The following is a 20347-nucleotide window of genomic DNA, read 5'->3' as shown; positions in this document are numbered from 1 at the left end:
GATTTGAATGCTGTTGTCACCACTGGATGGGAAGAGAGCAGTGAGCCATAGGCATTTTAGTGACAATGAAAATTTTTCCCAGTATCACCACTATTATTTCTGCCTTTCCCTAGAGACCTGAGAACAAACATTTGTGTAGCTGAGGAGTCAGGAGGACCTATCCTGATCACAGCCTCGCGTGGGAGCTAGCCAAATGCAGTTTCTAACTACACAGCTCTTTTCCAACACACTCCCTCTTGACAACAAATAAGTCCTCAAGCCAGCTTGGTTAGGGCTTCTCTGATCAGGGACAACTGCCATCAAGTCTTTTAACATGCAATTATACTTTGAAAGGTCATTCTGTGTAAATGGTGCCATGAGGCTCCATGTTTATTGACTCCTTTCCCTGGGCAATTTGCTCAGTTTACACGTAATGAATAAATGCTCTTCTTGGCTGCTGCCCAGCCCAATGGGTCTGAAATCCAAGCTGTGTCAGCTTTCTGCCAGGGCATTATCACCAAAACTAAAGTTTGGTCTAGAAAAATCTCTTGACTTGTAGCCTAGGAGTAGTCTTTTTCCTGTCACATTTGCATTTCGGCACTTTGCTGTGTTCCTCCTTATCAGCATCCCCCATGACCTGCACCGCTCCTTATTTCTGAGTTAGATTTTGGTGTCATTTTGTCCCACTGCCAATTTTCACCTGCAGGGAATCTCCTAACTTAGCTGTGATGATTCAGACCTGTGTCTACAACTGGCTGTTGTGTCTGTTCAAGGCAGTCAGGAGATGAAAATGGGGTTTTTCATGTTAAACAGTATATCAGCCTTGTAGATAGCTGCAATCCGCAGGGTTAATTTAGCTACAGGATGGAGATGACCCACCAGGGGCTGAGCAAGGGACTTAATCTGGTAAACTGCTGGGGTTATTATGGCAGGATGGCTTTTGATGTTTGTTCTGGCTCACCTGTAGTCGGATCACAGACCTCACAGCAATGCAGTGTGAACGTAACTGCTTTACAAGTCTAGGGCTGGAAAAGATCATTCGGGATGAATGGTGCAGATGGGTTTTCTGCCCCAAGCCTGCAACCGGGGAGTATCATCAAGTCTGGAGAAGAGCTACACTGTACTTACACAGGAAAGCAGTCGTGTTAGTCACTGAGGAACTGGGAACCCAAAGTGTGGCCCGTTTGACCTGATAGCCACCGAATCTGAATGGGAAGTGTGACCACCACTGCATAGGGAAACTTCATGAGTCATGGTAGGGCTTTCATTTAGGTTGTAACTTGAGTGAAGATGAGTGTGTTTTGTGGAAGGAAATTCTCTGTTTCTCTCTGGATGGGAGGATCTCTGAACTTAAGACTTATCTTCAGAGACTTCTTGGTATTTGTGTCTGTGCTATTTGGAGATTCTCGCTGTGCACAATGCTGGGCCCCTCCAGGACGGACACCCCCGTGGTATTTCTGTGCTGATCTCAGTGGCCTGGACACCTGTATGGCCAGTGACTCAGCTCTGCTTCCTTCAAGTTTCCAGCTGAGAGAAGAGGAGGAATCAGGAGGCATGGGTGAGATGCCATCCAGTACAGGCAGTATGATCGAGTGCCTGCTCTCAATACACTAAGGACATATCTCATGCAGAAATGTTTTTTCAACATGACTTCTCGGTGTACACATAACCACTGGTCAACATATGTCAGTCCTGCATAATAAGCTATCGGGCTGTTGAGTTTGCCGTAACCCACAGCCTGGCTGTCACCATCAGCCAGTGCAGACGTACACTGCTGGAGGGCCCACATTTAATCTCTGCTGGTTTTCAAGGCAGGAGTTATCACACGCAATCGCTGTACAACGCAACAATTTACAGGCTGTCAGGAATCCAGCCAGCCCTCCTCAGACCTGAGGCAGTCCCTGTCTTCTGCCAGTCGAGCAGAGGAACCATGTGCAGGCTTACCCAGAGGAGGCTGGATAAATCTTCTTGGAAGCTCTCACACTGGCCACACCGTTCAGTGGATATTTATACTCTTTTTTTTTTTTTTTTTTCAGTCCCAGTTAAGTATTTCTTTGTGAAAACGCTGAAATGACAGAGCAGGAGCTGTTATGTGCCAAAGTTCAACCCTCTGTCTACTGGAAATCCTTTTCCAAGGACATATGTCACAAGAAACTACTGCTCAGAGGCAACAACAATACATTTCTGCTTCACTCAGGACTCTCCTAGCTAATTTTTTGTAGTTCAGCATTTCTTTGAGTAATCAAGGTAGCCTGAGACTGTCACTCTTCTGGATATCTTCTTCCACATCTCAATAAGGCAAAAGCACTGGCATCACCTGAAGCTCATTCTGAGTAATGATCCCTTTCAGTATCAGCTGCTACTTTTAAAGATGTTATCAGCCCTAAAAGGTCTCACTGCATTATTATTTTATGTTAGTATATTATATGATTATTCATTTATATTACTGTATTTCACAGAGACCTTTCTGTGGATCAGGATCCAACCGTGGAAGTTGCGGTAGCCCCTAGCCATATTTTATAGCCTGCTGTCATTGTCAGAAGCCAGAGAGGAACCTGTATCGTAAAATAGGAGCAATGACGGAGACATGAATGGGCCTAATGTTTCTGTGCAGGATCCTGGTTTAATTTTCAAAGCTAAGCGAGGGACTCACATTGATTTTGGCTGCTGTTGGACTGCACATCTCTAGAACTGGTGGCATCCAGTTCTGTGGTCTAGCCATTTGTCACAGTTTATTAGGAGAGACCCTGCAGGTGTATCTAGTACTTCTGCTGTGAAAGGCAGAGGCAAAGATGTAGGGCTTGCCTGTACCCCTCCCAAGCACACACAACGATGAGCCTCACAGAGCCTTGGTAGAGCCTCAGTGTCTCATGCCCTAAAACCATCTCAGCCTAAAAGTCGATATTAGTAGATTTTTAGAGAACAGTCTTAAAGCCATCAAAGGCTTCAAGACAGTTGGCTGACAGCTGTTATCTTCAGTAGTTGAAGCAGGGATTGTAACATGAAGAAAGTGTCTACATAAGGTTGTGCTAGCAACTCTGGATTCACCCTGAACAGGTAGGAGGTGTAGTGCTCTCCTCCACAGTCTGCTAGCCAGGCAGTCTGGTCTGAAAAGAAAAATCTTTTCCAGACTTGTTTGACACATGACACTGTTTGCTTTATTTTTTAAAGTGGTCTCCCTTAGCAGAGAAAGGAAGGATATCTGAGTTTCTCTTGAACTCAAGCCAATAGGACCTGACTGGCAGTGGAATTACTCTTTCTATGCAGACATCTAGTCTGCAGCAATAAGGAAAGTGCTTTTAAGATCACCTGAAAACTCTGACCCAAATCTCCTGTTTGCATTTGAATAAGTTTATTTCTTTTGTCTAAAAGCTCTGATTTTTCAGCCTGCACCGCGTGGATGTTGAAGCAGTTCATCACTGTTGCCATGAAAGTTCAAAGCCATTTATCTTCAATAAGGTTACTTGATGCAATTTCTAACAGCAAGAACCCCTCAGTCCTGGGGCTTTCTTCAAGATTAAGTGATGTATTCAGATAGGCAACGTCTCAGGAGGGTTTTCAGTACCTGGAAGATATAAAGCTCAATCTAGTCGAAGGACAGCAGGCTTTGCAATTCGTGTTTCCCATTTGCCTCCCACTAAGGTTTGTTAGGCTCTTTTTTGGAGCCTGGCATTCCTTTGTGAAAGTACTGAGAACAGCCATCTTTGCAATGGCTGTTAGTCCTCATCCTTCTTTTGAAAATGATCACTGCCTGCTAATCCTTCACATGCATGTTCTGGAGGGGCAGAGCCCAAAGAGGAAAAAAAAAAGTGTGCATTAGTCTATTGTCTTTGTGGAGAGAGAAAAAATGAGTGACTGTAGTCCTAATTAAGGGTATGAGGTATAGGTTTAATTTGATGTTCTGCCAAAGATGTTTTGGGTGGTTTTCAGCAAATACGTTTTTACCTTGGGGGGAGCTATACAGGTGAAAGACAACAAAACTGTCGGGTGCCAGGGTTTGGAGGAACTACTAGCAGCTGCGGGTAGCTGGGTGCCCACCAAAACCAGAGGAGCTGTGGGGCAGGATTGGGCGTGGGTGTCCCCACTCACTGGGCAGCATCAGGGCCATTTGCACACAGACTCACAGTGGCAAGGGCTGACCCTCTCCTCTGCAGTGCTCCCAGGACGAGGTTCCCAGCAGACGAGAGACCCTTTTGCTGGGTGGAAGGTGCTGATGTGAAGAGACACGTCTCCACGCAGAGCCTCAGCTCCCTGCTGGTTTGCTACTCTCAGGGAGGTCTGATCATTTCCCTGACAGACCCCGCTGTGACCTCACTCCGAGTGGTTTCTGTTGAGTAATGTTTCTGTCCGGAGGTTTTTCTCCTCTCTCAGTTGTATGTGTGTGCCTCCGGAGCCCGCAGGCACTGCCCTGTGCTACCCTGCTGTGCAACCCCCTCATTTTCTGCAGGGTCATCTCTGCAGAAGATGAATCATCTTTTTGTGTGAACAGTTCTGGTGATGATACATGTGGCAATCTTTGTTTTCTGCCATTCACTCAGACAGTGTGAGCATGAAGAGTTAATTGGATTTAAAAAAAAAAAAAAAAAAAAAAAGGATTAAAAAACTTATGCTTGTGTCTGAACAGTTCAGAAGCTGCAGTTCCTCCATGGGAGATGTTTCTGATTCATCTGGAGGCAGAAGTGCATCTCTCAGTCTCTTCTGACAGACTCTTCTCCGATCAAAGTGTTTTTCAGGTGTGTTGTGGCCTAGGAAAGCAGATAAATCACCTATACTACAGTACTGCCAATCGGGTTTCATTTCTCTGATGCCCAAAAGAGAGAGCCATGCTGCAATATCCAGCAATTTATTGTGAACCATTGATTTTGTTATAACAGCTTCATTGTCCAGCATTTACCATCCCTCCTTTCTCTAAGAGCTGACCAGCCTGTATTCATAAAGGATGGTATGAAACGGAGGATGTGATATCAGAGTCCAGTGGGAAGAGGACTACTGCCCTACTTCTCAGCAAGGCCTCTGGCTGGCACTGGCACAGCAAGATCCTTTGTCATCTTCAAGATGATGAGACTCGGGATGCTTCAGCTGATTTATAAGGAGTCATGGATATATGATGTGAGCTTAATTCATAATGGGATTGAGCTGAAAGCACTAATGCTGTTTTACTGCAGATCTGACATTAAAATTCACACTGTGTCTGATGGATAGTGCAGAAGAACCAAAGTAGGTTTTCTAGTGGGTCTGATAGCAATCCATCTGGCTCAGCCTGATGAAATTATTGTTGCAATTTACTAATCTAGGCACAAGAAAATCCATCCACGAACACAGATATGCAAAAGCTCTAAAAACCCCACCAACCCACTATTTTTCTATGTAAAAAAATTAAAACAAAATAAAGAGGGAACACTGCTCTCAGGTAGGTAGGAAAACAGAATATTGCAACAGCTGCATAACAATTTTGCAAGATCTCATTTTCTCCTGCACCAAATGAAGGGTACTACCTTACTTCAAAGAAATGTAAGGCTGTGTTCTTCACATTTTTGAAGAAATTTGGAGTGACTGGGTATAACATGTTATAAAGATGTAAAATATTAGAGTACTAAATGAATTCTAGAAGCCCTAATTTCAGCCCAAATTTGGGAAGCCAAGCTGCAGCTGCCTTTCAACCATGAGTACCTGTACAAAGTGCTATATTATGGGCACTGAAAGAGTGCATGTAAACTGAATTTCATTGTTGTTCCTACTTGCCAGCATTTTAGGATTTATGTCCCACAGTGCAGAATATTTGCTTCAGCTTTGCTTTATGGCAGTGAAGGGTTGCTCAAAGGCTTTGAATTATGACAGAATTACAATATCTTCCATGGTAGAAGTCCTTAAGTATACCCTGAAACATTTGAGTTTTATGTTGAGATGCTTATGAAGGCTGGATTTAGCACCCATATCTCCTTTCTCCCCAAAATGTGTCCTCCTTTTCTGTACTGGGAGCCTTACTGGACAGATTTTAATCACTAGTCCAACATATCTGGATTTCTGAAATCCCTACCAGAGCTGGGGCTTTGCAGCAGTGGACAGAGCCAAGCAAGCAGGTTACTTGATTGACTGCAAGGAGCAGAAAGAAAAAACAACCTCACCCAAGAGATAAAAGTGGGAGGAGGCAAGCAGCACCATGGGCTCTGCAAGCCGAAGGGTGAAACCAGGTTGAGAGCTTGAGAATGGGCTGAGAAGGGTGGCCACAAGGTGAGGGGGAAGACTGAGAAAGGAAATGGAAAGGCTGAACTGTTGGTGTGGCCATGAGAAAGCTCTGGGAGAAGGACACGTGGGATGTGAAGATATCTGTGTAGGAGAGGTCACATTTCCACTGTGCCTTCTGCCCCATCAAAACCAGAATACCAGGATACTGGCAAGGGATGGAGATGCCCATCCCAGAGAAGTGTTGCCAGAAATACACTGGTCCTTTGGTGAGGGGCATGCCCAGGAATACCAACAGCTCATTCTTCATTTCAGTAGATATTTCAAGAACAAAAGGTGCCCTAGCAAGAAGTAAATAGTCTGGAACAAGTGAATACCCAAAGAATATCCTTCCCCTAGGACCAGTTGTAATCAGGCAACAAAAGCAGCATTATGTTAGGTCTCTACAAAAAGCTCAGGAAGTTTAAGCTAGAGGAACTGTTTTTACTGGGGTTTTATTGCTTTTGTTTTGTTTTAATTCAGCAGCAGAATATCTGCTGGAGGAGCTGCAGAAGCCAGTTTCAGTCCACAAAAATGCCAATGATTTATTTATTGCTATCATTTAGGGAAAGGGCAGCAGTTGCTGGTTTTGAATATTTAACATTGCAGGGAAGAAGCAAGCCACTCTGAAGCCCGCATGTTCCAGTGAAGCGCTGCAAACCAGCGTGCCCGCCCTGGCCCCCAAATTCAGAGGTGGGAGAGCTGTGAAGTTATGCCCCAGCACACTCTTACAGGGAGTAAGACTTCTTCTTCAGGCTTCAGCTTGAATGGTCACGAGCAGCCTATTGAAGATACCCCAGCTCCTCTCTGAGCCGTGACCTGCTATGAAAGCCCAGCTAGGGAGGTGAGGTGCATCTGCAACTCAGAAGGCCTTACCTGCGTAGCGTTCATCTCAGGAACATTGCAATTTGTTTTACTTCACCCGTCATTTGTAATAATTCCCAGGAGAGCAGTAGGTGGGAGAGATTAGCATCAATGTTTTCGTGTACCCAAAGCAAACTCCAGCAAGATGCCTTTTGAAACGCAACGCTGAAGGACTGTTCTTAGCTTGCTTCCCCCACCTTCCTTGGTTTTCCAAGGGACTCAAGCAATGAGCCTCAGTCTCTTTAGCTGTTAACTGATCCAACCCATCAGGTGTTTCCCAAAAAAGCATTCAGGAGCAGCCAGGCTACAGCCACACGCGGGCAGAAGGGAAAACAGGAAAAGACAAGTTCTCATGCTTCTCATGTGTCACGCTCACTGTAGAGACCCCCCCCCTCCAACAGATCACCTACTGTGGTGGGATTTCACTGCTGTTGTTGGCTATGGAAGAAACATGCCTGACTGCAGATGGGGCTGAGTGTCAGGAGATGGACAGCAACTGCCTCTGACTTCCCCCGAGGACCCATCCAAGGGAGAGGCTCTTAGAGAAGCCCATACCTTCTTGTGAACATTGCTGTCTGTGAAATGCTCTCAGCAGAAGAAAGGGATCATCATCATCCCCCTCATAGCCAATTTGCAAGCAGAAATTCTGGCTGCATTGTTTTAAAATCAATATTTAGCAGCACACACTGCGGGTCTAAGAGACATAAAATTCAATAGCAAGATCTGTACACAGCTTAGAACTGTCCTGATCCTTTCTTTTCTGAAAATCTCTTTTTGAATGCTTAAGAAAATAGCAGCTAAAAAGGTGAATGGCCCCATGGCTGGCTGTGGTTATCCATCCTGGAGCCAGACCAGCTAACAAACCTCTCACTGCCCATCATGATGCAAGAATCAGATTTAACCAAGCTCACAGTGGTCACCCACTATCTGTCATCCCCGATTTAATGTAGGATGTGGCTTCCCAGGCCCTGGCTCAGCAGTGGTTGTGACTTTTTCTTCGAAGTTTTCATTGTCTGGGTGGTGAAGGTTGTTTCCTTAGAAGCTGAAAGGAGCTCTGAAACTGCAAGTTCGCTGGGGGCTCGGTTGTGACCACAGCATAAGAATTAAATCATTATTGCTAGTATGGAAACCTGGGTGCTCTTGTCCCTTAGTGGAGTGCTTTACCTTTTACCAGGCACAGGTCCCTCCTTAATACCACGCAATTAGACAAACAATGAAGGAAATACATTTACATAACATGCTCAGGCCAAAGGTTTCTATGGGTCAACCTGGGTGCACTTTCCAGGAGAAAGTGTTGTTTCCAGTGTCACTGGAGGTTGACAATAAATTGATCAGCCTCTTTAAAATTTCTCATAAAATTGTATTAACAAAACGGTAAATACATTACACAGAGACTGTAACCACAGGATGTTTACATAATGCCCACCGTGGACGAGTACTAAATACCATAAAAGACCTGAGACCCCCCCGAAAAGTCCGCAAGTTCTGACTCTCACAAGGCAGCTACAGCACCACTGTTCCCCCTCCTCCTTCTCCTCCTCTTGCTTCTTCACATTTCAGCTTCGGTGTTGTGAACCTTGCTGGTGGTTATTGCAATTCCTATCGCTAGGCTTCCGTTGTCGGAAAAGAGCTGAGCCAGGGAAGTGTTCAGCACAAGGCAATCCCCATCCGAAATGACAGAGTCAACGCATTCCAGTACCGACCTGGGGGTCGCCTCCCACTTAAGGCGCCGCTGGTTCCTGTTGAGCTCAAGCCGGTACGTGAAGTTGTCGGCTTGGGTCGGCGTCCCGATCAGCATCATTGTGGCGAAGAACTGGGGGTGGCCTTCGTACTTCTCCTGCTTCCTGAGGACCAGCAAAAACTGGTGGCCAAGGCAAGAGTGCATGATGATCCAGTCCGTGGGTGCGGGCAGGTGCATGTCCGTGGCCAGGAAGACAATCTCTGCCCCTTGAAGGATGTTGATGCGGTGGGTCTGCCTCAAGTGGGACACCACCACCTCCAGGTGCCCTTCCCACGGGCAGGAGAAGAGCGGGCACGTGCAGGGAACCAGCTGGGGGTCGTGCACTGCTTCGTGGTGATGGCAGGGAGGAAGGATGCCTTGCTCCGCGGACGTCTGTGCAGCTGCACAGCGGGTCGGTGCATACTACGAGAAGAGAGAAATCACATATGATAGCAGGTAGACCAGGAAGGGGTGCAGATATGCGAGGTGCGGACCCCACAGATGTCAGCCACCTAATACCCCACCTAAAACAGCAACAGCGGGAATGCCAGGAACTCAGGACTCCAGACAGAGATCAGGGACAACCCAGATCTGTAGCTGCACAGCAAAAGGTGCTGGCAGCTGCCTTGTTCTTCAAGAAAAGAGAGAAACTGTTTGAGCCATGATAAATCACCTCAAATGAAAGTGATGTATGTGTTTAAAGAGTGATTTCATTAGTTTTGGGGGGAAAATCTGATTAAAAAGAAAAGAAAACCCAACAAAGCAAGGACATCATGGGGTACTTTATATATTTAAGGCTCTTGCAGCTCAGAACAAGGAAATGAAATATGTATAGCTTTATTATTCTTTAATGAAACACACTGGCAAATACAGGCATTTGTCCTCAAACAATATGCTTTATAACACCCATAATTTGTGAAATAAAAGTCAGTTTTTATTGTATACGATGCTTCCTTTTTTTTTTTTCTTTTTGTCAATGTATTTGTGCTTAATTGATGTGCTTACTTCTATAAATCTTAAATGGCTCTCAAAGGTGGATGGATGGCAAATTTAGGGAATTTTTATACTAAAGTAAATTTGGATTAAGTTAGGACAGCTAGCTAAAAAGGCAGCAGCTCTTGCAGAAGGATTCCACGTGAGGACTAGGAAGCAAACTGCTCTGCTTCTGTCAAGAGGATGTTGAAGAGAAATGAGTAAGTCTTATTCAACCAAAAGTGTATCCACATGTAATGCTATTCAGGAAGAGTAATGGCTCTCCACAATAACTCTGTGCATAGACAAACCCTGAGGCACATACATGCTGGTCATGATTCATCCTACCCAATTTTAGGCATTTACTTCAGCCTCCAGGGATGGAAACCTGGTTACCTGGGACTGCCTCTGCAGTCAATAGAGGGAGGTAGCCCTTCCCAGTGGCGGATTCAGATCTTCACTGGAGTAATTTACCTCCTAAAAGTGGCACCAGCTGCTGCCAGAGTGACTAAGTCTGAGATCCAATCTGCCTAGTTGTACCTAAATTTTAGATGATTAAGCATAGGATGACATTGTCTCTCTCTCTGAACTCCTTTGGAGAGGCTTATAAGGAGTGTAAGAATCAAGAGTGCATACATATATAGTACATTTTGCTCTAACATATGCTTTAGGGAGAGTCGTGTAATTCCCCAAATGCTGCTCTGTGTCTGCTCATTTTAACATATGTACCCAGAATTACAGCAACAACAGTATGGTTTTAACATCTAACAGTTGTTCTCCTTCATGCCACATCCAAGTCATAGCAGATTTGGGCTTTATTCAGCTATTTTTGAGCACAGATTTGTTTTAACCAGGGGCAAGCATAATCCTGTATAATAGGTGCCAAATATGTTGCAAATGGTGTGTTGACTCATCTTTCTACAGATACCGTGTTGCCTTTTATTAACAGCCTTGATGTGAGAGTAAACATTCTTACTGTAAGCAGTTTTTCCCACCGAAACTTACACTTTTGCTTTCCAGGATGTTTTGGAAGGCAATCTCTTGGGTCACTCGTCCTCACTCTCGGCTTCCTTGCCAACCAGGATGACAAAGTCCTGGATCTCCATTCTCATTTTGTCAATAGCTGCCAAGGGATGTGATAGACAGAGCAGGGTTGTGATTGCTGCTGCTGTGAAATTTATGGTTCTTCCCAAGGCACTGGACATCAAAAGGAGCTGTTTCTTCTTCCTCTGACATTTGATATGAAGAATAATTGACTATTTAAGCCCTATTATTGAACCTTGCAGCTTTTCCTGTGGAGGATTATTACTCTGAATGTACTGTTCTACTTTTCTTTCCCTCATATTTTATTTGTTTTGCTGTATAAAATTCAAGAATATAAACTTTCCAAGAAGATAATGAATTGAGGACAGATAAATGACTACAATTGTCTGGGAAATAAAACAGGTCATTATAGACTAATCGAGGCTTGTGGTTTTAGCTGCCTGCTTATCGCGGTGGGATTGCTGGTTCACACTTAATTCTACATTAATTTTTGCATCCCATTAGGATGAAAGTTATGGTTAATTTAAACTCTTTTTTGGTGGAGGAGGCTACTGCAATGGCAGACCATAAAAGCCTTTTTAAAAAAAATCCCTGAAATGCTAATTGCCTCATAAAATGAATTCCGATCTCTCAATCTAATACAGTGGGTGTGAGCAATTACTTTCTCTCACCAAACTGTTAATGCAACATTAGTGATTATACTAATTAAAACTAATGAACTCATACCCACATGCTGATAAACCTCTCAACCATTCGACAAGTTCCAGCCTTCTATCAGTTTTATTTAACTCCTCTTTAGGAAGATGAATCTTAAATTAACCTCTTGAATAACATTCAAAATTAGGTTTTGAAATGTGAAGCTTTATAGACTGTGTATAATTCTTCTCCAAAGATTACCAGAGTCAGAGAAACCATTTCCACTGAGGATGTAATTGAATTTAGAAATGCATTCTCCTAATTTGATAAGTATGGAGAGCAATGGTAGCTCATCCATCTAAACTGTATCCGAGGTAAGAAAAGTATCTCCAAAAATCACTTTATGAAAAGCACCTTTCTATGGCTCAATAATTGGAAAAATAAATTACAATGATCAATTTATTCAATGTATCTTTCTTCTTTCCTTCATTTGTGATTCGTGTGTGTGTGTGTGTTCAAATAACTGAGAATTCCCTTTCACATCTCACATTTTTGAAACATTCCATGAATCACTTCATCAAAGGATTTTTGGTCTGACTTTGTTCAGGTTTTCTGAAAATTCTGGAAATCCAGCATAAACCACATGATCCACTTTTATTCTCTGAATAGGTGAGAACCATCTTCAAAATCTGTTTTCTGAATGATTCAACATTATTGTTTTTAAATTCTGAATTTTGTAATACTCTGAAAGAAAGGTTTAAAAATTGCCTGTCTGTGAAAAAAAAAGTGTCACAGAAAACTACTATTTTACATTTACTTTTGAGGTATGAGCGTAAATATTGGGGTGCCTGTGCCCTTGTTGGTCTTTCATATGGATGTGAATCAAACCTCTAAAATTGAAATGCAAAACGGGCATAAAATGGTCACCTTGAGTGCATTTAAACTCTTGAATAAATATTTATGAACGTTTTTTTAAATGTTTAATCTGCTCTAGTATTTATTTTCCATCATTTATTGCCTGATTACCTAATAAAATTAGGTTTATTATATTGTTGTGTCAGTCCAGTATTATTCTCAATTATCTTTTAGCCTGTTGGCCAATTTCAGTCAAATTTAACTGTGTGATAGAAGTCTCAAAGGCTTTAATTTTCAACTGGTTTAGTGAGAAGAGGCAGCAGGGTAGAGAAGCATGACCCTTTCACGTCTCCAGGGAGGAACAGCTTGCTACGTGGGCAATATTACATTGTCAGATAGGAGAGAACCTAAACAATGGCAGTTTGATCCCAAATGTATTATGGACACCAGAGAACTCACATGAGACAGTGTCTTTATGAACAGGAGAAAGGGCTTCAGCCAGAGTGCTCCTCATTAGACATGAGATAATCCCACCACGAGACACCAAACCGCAGGAAATAAGACTCTGCTGCTCACAGAAAAAATTTCTTTTTAATGATGTAGCTTATTACAGTGTAATTCTTTTTAAGAACAAGTCACTTGGCAAAGAGCAATTTATAAACACATGGTGCTTTTCTTATGGGGAAAAAAAAAAAAAAAAAAAGTTATATTTGGATGGACACAGGGCCTCTGGGTCCTGCCCCGGAGTTTCTGCAGACTTTCTGCTAAAAATGCAACAAACTGCTCTAGGTGTGAATCATCTGTTTTAACTTTGATGCCTGAGGATTAGGTGGCTAACTCTGAATAACATCAGCTCCTTTTACAGCTCACTCAGAACCCCCCCCGCCCCGAGCGCAATTCACTTCATGTCAAGAGATGCCGAAGGAACGTCCCCTCACACACCGCTCTACATGCAGCTAGGACTAAACCTATCTTTGGGGCAGACCCACAGAGGTTTTACTGGTTTCTAGGCAAGGAGCAGAAAGGCACCCCTATTTCAGGCAGGAGGGGGCTGTACCACTCTGGGCTTCTCCCACTGCCCTTGGGACAACACGGTCCGTGGAGAGAGAAATGAATGCCTGTTCACATGAGGGTGTAAATCTGTGGCTCCCTACCACTATTACACCTCCAGTTGCCAGTGTCTTGATAGAAAATTCAGGGGAAGGTCAAAGGGTAGATCAAAGAGGTAGAGATCTCCAAGATCTCCAAGAGGTAGAGAAGACGTAAGCATATCACTGAGTCTGCAGCTGTAAAGGAGAGAGGGCTTTGGTATTCCTCCTCATGCGCTGAGGGACCTTTTGTATTTTCTCTAGCAAAGACTTTAGGTCAACTACGGTAAAAATAGTAGAAACAGAGGCAGCAACCCACACCTCACCCTTGGTGGCTGAGCTCCTGGCCCTGTGGGGCCCAAGCAAGGGCTACATCACAAACCTTCAAGCTCTGCTTCTCTGCTGCGTGTTGGTGGCTGCTGCCCTGAGCAGCCAAATGCCTTGCAATTAAAGTCCTGACTTGCAAATGGAGAATTTGCTAGATGGAAACCCCTCAGGGTGAGGCAGGGTTGGGTGCAGTCCTCCCACCACATGGGACAGGACCCAGATCCTGATGATGTGGTGAAAAAGGAGGGTCAGTAGCATCGCTGCATTGTAGAAGAACAAACACTGCTCAGGGATTTAGACTGAGCATCAAATGTCACCTTTCTGCACTTCCCAGTGTTCCCCAGTGTTATACTGGGAGACTGGATGCCTTATTCATACTTTTACTTACAGTAATGCACATAATGTATTAAAAAAATCAGCCTTTTACATGCCTGTGAAGAGTATCAGTGTGTGTCAAGAACATCCCAAGGAACGAGGACAAGGACTCCTTCGCTGCCCAGTCAATAAGGGTTTTTGACAGCAAAGCAGGTGCTGCAAATAATCATCCTTTTCCAGATACTTCACACCTGTGCAACTGCATTTCATCCAGTGATCACACACTACTTTACAAACGCTCGTTAATTCATGCACGGGCTGGGCTATTTGCTTGGGAAAGTCAGTGGTGTAGTCTGGCTGCCATCACAGTGGCACTTCTGAGCAGGGTCACTCAGAAAATGATAGATATGAAAATAAAGCCGTCGGATACACCAGCCAACCCAAACCAGTGCTCCCCCTCTACCCCAGATCAGCTGTAGCACACCCTGAGACATTATAACCTGATCCTCCTCCCAAGAGGGAACCCGTATCTGCTCCTTCTGTGGATCCAAACTCTTCCCTCCTCAGCACAGGTTTCTTGGCTGGGTTGCAGGAGACTTGGTAGGAGCTGTGTACGTTCAGGGCAGCTGTGAACTTTGGTGGGAGCTGGGGGCTGAGAGGGGCAGTGCTCACACCCCCTGTTACAAACCCACCCTCTGTGCTAACGCTGTCTCCTGCTACAGCTGACCCCACTCTACCATCCAGTTTCCTATTGTGTGCAACTCTGTAAAACTTATGTTGTTTGGGATAACATCTGATTCAGTCTGACTTTAAAATTTGTATTAAGTTATATATTCACTTACGTAAACACACATACACATATTTATGTATAGACTCATAACAAGTAAAGGTCTGTTTCAAATGTTTCTGAGAATAATGCGGTGGGGGAAAATGCAGTTTTGTCCAGGTGAAACCATTCTGGTACCTTTTTTATTTAAAAAATGGTGGAGCCTGGGGAGATGGAAGCCCATGCATTTTGATGATGAGCTTATTTTTGCTGTCCTTGTGAAAATAGTCCCAAATTTGAGACTGCATATTTTTTTTTTTTTTTTAAATCTGCCTCTGAGAAGAGTTCATTTTGTCATATATTTTTTCTTGCATAAGGCTCATTTTTGTGGCTGTCTCTGTGCATCACGGGCATCTGTCAGCTGATATCTATGATACTGAGCTCAAGTACAATGGCAGTATTATTTCCCAGTTTAGGGTCAAGGAATTCAAGCACAGAGAGATTAAAGATTCAAGTATATTGATCACATGTTGTTGGGCAGCTTTTATCACACAGTCCCTGATTTTTCATAGTAGAATTTCCTTCTAGAGCACTTGATATTTTCAAAATTCAGCCTCCATTAACCTCAGATGCAGCTACAAGTGAGTAAACTATCTGCAAATCGGGTCTAAGGCTTTAGGTTGAGTGACTCAGGAGCAGAGATCAACAGCCTAGAAGCCATTCATGAACAACTTGTTGTAAATGACTCTCCAGTATCATACAGGGCTTTTCAGGAAGAGGAGTCCAGCTCCCCAGGGCAATGTGGCCTTCCTCCCAGCTACAGGACCTCCTTGCTAACATGGTGTTACTTATCTCCTCCACCACCCTATGTGTGACAAGGGACATCAAGGGATGCCATCACCCTGTAGGTAGGTGAGCAACCTGGAAACACGCCATGAGAACTTGGTGTATTTTTGGCTATGACCAAAAGATTTCTGCAGGCAAGGAAGGACCTGGTCCTGCAGCAGTGGGATGGTTTGAACAAGAGCTTCTTGGAAGCTGACAGGGTTTCTCTTGAAACAAATTTTCTTTGCCAGTGAAATGTGCCTTTTATTCAGTTTTCTTACTGTCTTCCTCTTCTTCCTTGGCTTCCCAGTGTCTGCTTCTTCTCATCTGTACGGAAACTGCCTCCAATAATTTTCTAATTCTTAGCTTCTTTCTGCCTCATAAAAGCTTTGCCACCCACTAACATCCACCTCCATGTTACTTACACCCACCACACAGGGACAGATGCTCAAAAGAACTAAAAGGTGACATGAATAGAGTAGTGAGCCTTTTAATCCTGATCTTCATTTAATTTATTTTCTGCTATTTTTTAGTATGCTAATGAGATTTTGTAAATCTCTCAGATAAAAGAAAAGAGAAGAAAAAAAAAATCAACTCCGAACCTATTTTGTCAAAAGCTGTACTTTCATATCTGAAATTAAGAAATCCAAGCCAGGGCTCATGTTGGGGATTTATTTAAAATTTTAATTACACAAAATCCTATTCATTATGAATGCATCAGTTGAATTTCTTAAGTACTGAATATTAGTTGCAGCTTTGGCAGTGTAAGGATTTGTTTTCCCTACTATCAAATGGCAGCGAGAGGACAACTTCAAGCTCATTTTGCTAATCTCACTTTGCAACATAATCAGGCGTGACTTGGTGACACAGCGCACGGGATGTGTTAATGGCTGTCCTCATGCTAATTACATACCTCTGAGTATGCTGAGAAAATGCTGTTTGCTTCAGTACTTGTCCGCACTGTAGCATCACATTTCTCTGTATCAGAGGACCCTGAATTTTAGATGAGGCCACATATTTTTAGAGGCATTTTGGAAAAAAATAGATTTGTTTTTGTGGTAGATATAGCAGAAATATGTTACAGCATTTTAAATGGATTCCAGATGGAAAGAAAGACATTATTCTCAAATGAAAACCCCTTGCTTGCTTTTCAAAAATCAGTTTTTTCAGCATAAACTGTCATGCAGACTTGAAGCGCAAGCAAAGATAATCAAGAAACTTGACATTCTTCAATATATTGAAAACAAAGTAATTATAATGAAATAGAAACAGGATCCATACTGAAGCATTTCAGTCTCATAGATGCTTTCTGAGAGAGACCCAGGTATAAGCACTGTCAGGGTGGAGCAAAGACATTCTCACCAGCTCTCCTGCTTTAAAACCAAGTTTGATGGGCCATTCCCAGCCCAGGTGGGAGGACACAGAAACTTCCCGTGTTTTAGGCTGAAGGGAGATGCACCGCCTTGCTGTCCCTCAGCCAAAGCTGAAAATGAATCACGGACACAGAGACAAATAATCCCAGTTTAGCTGCTGTGTTTGCTGGATCTTACCTGAGACCACTTTCTGTGCTTTCTTTGACAAATAAAATACATTGAGTAGGTACAAGTAAAGCCATGCACACGGGCAATTCCTGTGGAGCATTGGGCACCGTTATTTGCTAGTCAAAATAAAGAAAAACCATGGAGATGAAATGGAAGCATCTGGACCTGTGGAGGGCTGGCAAGTTGGCAAGTTGATGTACATCGCCTGCTCTGGGTAATTTTCCTGTGCCAGATCCAAGAGCTTTACCAAGGATGAGTCTTAGATTTAAGATCTGTAGCAACAGAAAAAAGGTATCCCGGCTTTGAATAAACACAGTACGAGACCATGACTATGGGAACAAATAGTACCAGACATGCTCATAATGCCCAGAGCATCCTTGCTCAGTGAAGATCTATCCTGCACTCATGCTCACTACACTCACCTACATTGCCTTTCTGCTCCCTGTTTGGGGCCCTCTGACAGAAAGAGTGGCTTTCTGGAAATTTAGAAGGTCTTTTAAAATGAAGGGGAGCAATAGAGGAAGGTGATAAACTGCTCCTATTCCTCAAGGAGAAGCACATGAGGTTGCTCTTGTCAGTACCATTTAAGCCCTTTGCAGAGGTAACCAAGGGAGGAGCTGAACTGAGGCTGTTTTGGTGGAGGAGCTGATGACCCTGCTGTGACCACAGAAGAAGCAGAGACAGGCTCTGCCTCTGTCACGAGGAGCTTCCCTGAAGTGTAGACGACTACTGGGGCCGAATCCAGATCCTGGATCCTGAGCTACAGCTACTGTCAGTAATAGTGATGGAAAAGGCGGGCAGCTGCAGATCAGAAACATGCTTTTTCAGTTCTGTTGGTAATTTAGAGATAAACGGACCATTTATCTCTATGATTTGGCTCTGGGAGTCACTGAACCTCCTCCTGACAGACTGTCCAGCCTCACAGAAAGGCTGGAGCCATTAAGGATTTGGAAGAAGAAGCTGGGCTAGAGGGTGGGATGTGCCCCTGGGATCTGGGTTGCAAACTGAATTCTCTTTGCTACATTTTAGGACTGGGCACAATGCAGTGACAACAAACCATGGTGCAGAATATTTGATGTTCTATTTCAACTGCTGATGCACTGGGGCATGGAGATGTTTACCATCTCTCCTCTTTGGATTAGAAGAAGATTTTATACCTTGTTCTAAGCAAGGGTGATACATCTAAACACCATCTCCTTTGGCCACACAAGGCAAATATTGGAAGCCAAAGTACACGCTCTCAGCTCTTGCTCTAGAAGGGCAGGGTGTTATCACTGTTTATCACCAGACCGCTCATGCGGCAATGCTGGTTGTGGCTCTGGGTGATGTAGCGAGCGACCTGCATATGTAAAAATAGATAAATCCAAAATGTAGAATTATCTGAAGATTCATTTCATCCTTTATCCCCTTTGTATTTTGGTTAAAACATGTTAACAAAGTAAGTGCAAAAGCATTATAGGCTTTAATTAAAAGCAAATTGATAAAGTAGTTCCAAGCTGCATCTGTTCTGTCTGATAGGGGAGGCAGAGTTCATAAGAGCCTTATATCTGACCTGTTGATTTTGTGTTTTACATTCACGCTGAAAAATAAATTAATATGGAAAAGAATAAAAAAAAAAAAAAAAAAAAAGAGGAAATGATTGCCCACTGTGCTCATAAACTTACAGTTCAGACTGGCTCAAATAACTCATCATCCAATATTCATTTACAAGTTACTACAGTAACAACATGTCTCCAGGAGGAGCAGATTTGCTGGTGTCATCTGAGATAATTGGACCAAATCCACCTCGAGACAATGGAAATGTTTCCCTTCCATCAGGCAACCTCCAGCTATCACAATCATATGACATTTAAATCCACTAACTGTGCTTTCAGAAACGCACCATGGGAGTGCCAAAGGACAGCACAAACATTACTGGTATGTTGGAAGGAGAGAAGGGATGAGGTGGTGGTTGCTGAGCAAGCCCACAACGTCTCTCGGTGGGACCGATGTCTCTAATTCCATCCACACACACCTCGTGGCCAAGATTTCCTCTATGGTCTGTGTCACATTACTCTTGCAACTGTCACAGGGTAATTTGCAACTAAACCTATGCCAGGCAGGTCACAGCTGAGTTCAGACCCTGGGCTGGGGCCATGTAGGTGGATCAGAGAGGGAGCACAGAGCATGTAATGCTGTTGATGCTGGCTCCCTGTACTGTCTCCTAGGCTGTGCCTGTGCCAACATCTCTGTAGCAGTCACTAGGCAGTGTATGAGCTGTAAGACACTCCTTATTTTTGGTTAAGACCTTTTCCTGAGAGCTGTGTCCAGGAAAATGCAAGACTGGTTTAAAATCACGCATGTGTCCCTCCAGCTGGGGCACCGATGGTGCTGGCGTGTGATGGACATCTCAAACCCATCCACAATGGTCTGGTGTGGTGGAAGTCATGCTCAAGTTTCAGGAGCATTAGTAAGAGAAGAGGGGAAAATAAATTGTGCTGGGCTCAGAGTAACTCTCCTTTCCCCTACACGTCCCTTCCTTGTCTCCTCTAGTGACCTAGACCTGAGCTTTCAGATTGCCCTTGCTCTGCGTACCTGCAGTGGTGGTGTGGGATGGAATGAAAAAAGTCTCCCTGTTACAAGCCAACCCAAAATTCATCATTATTCCACTGTCAGATGAAAGTATGTCTGGAGTTTGTGCAGTCAGTGTTAAGAAAGGGGGAAAAAAAATGCAAAACTATCCAGAAAACCAGTGAGAGCCATTAGATTTGGGCATGAAAAACAACCTGCAAGTCTGGGGAAATTTCTTTAGTTTGTGTGAAGTGTGCTGATGCTTCATTGGTGCATTCTTTGCATTAAGGAAAGGTACATTTCTGTGGGAACATTTAGCTTGTGTCACAAATACTTCTTTTAATTTTGTGCAAATCATAGTCTGCTCCTTCTTCTTCCTCCCTCTCAAATTCTCAAAGAATAGTTCTTCTAGAAGTTTTCTTCACATGGGGAGGATGCAGGTGGAAAGAAAGAACAGAAAGGGAGGCTCAGCTTAGCCAGAGAAGACAATGTTCCACCTAGAACAATAACATTATCTCTATAAATAGAGTGAAAGTTTAAAGGGTTTTGTTGAAGAAAAAAAAAACCCACGACAACCTTCTAAGTTAACATTCATGCTTACAGAAAGGTACTGTATTGACAGCCTCTGAGTTTACATCTGCCT

At 43.6% G+C, this 20347-nt stretch overlaps 1 protein-coding gene across 1 annotated transcript in view; it reads right to left on the bottom strand.

Moving 5' to 3' along the window:
- Positions 1 to 8404: 8404 nt before the first annotated feature.
- The window catches only part of SIAH3 (siah E3 ubiquitin protein ligase family member 3), a 47724-nt gene continuing 35781 nt past the window's right edge, over positions 8405 to 20347 (bottom strand). Inside the window, exon 2 of the mRNA XM_033006706.2 lies at positions 8405 to 9208. Within this exon, the coding sequence (XP_032862597.1) occupies positions 8615 to 9208 (594 nt within the window). The 3' untranslated portion in view covers positions 8405 to 8614. The remainder of the gene's footprint in view (positions 9209 to 20347) is intronic.

This window comes from Tyto alba, unplaced genomic scaffold (genome assembly GCF_018691265.1).
Source record: "Tyto alba isolate M040663 unplaced genomic scaffold, T.alba_DEE_v4.0 Super-Scaffold_45, whole genome shotgun sequence".
NCBI classification, from domain to species: Eukaryota; Metazoa; Chordata; class Aves; order Strigiformes; family Tytonidae; genus Tyto; species Tyto alba.
Note: the sequence above shows the minus strand (reverse complement) of the source record. Positions and strands in the feature narration are given on the sequence as shown.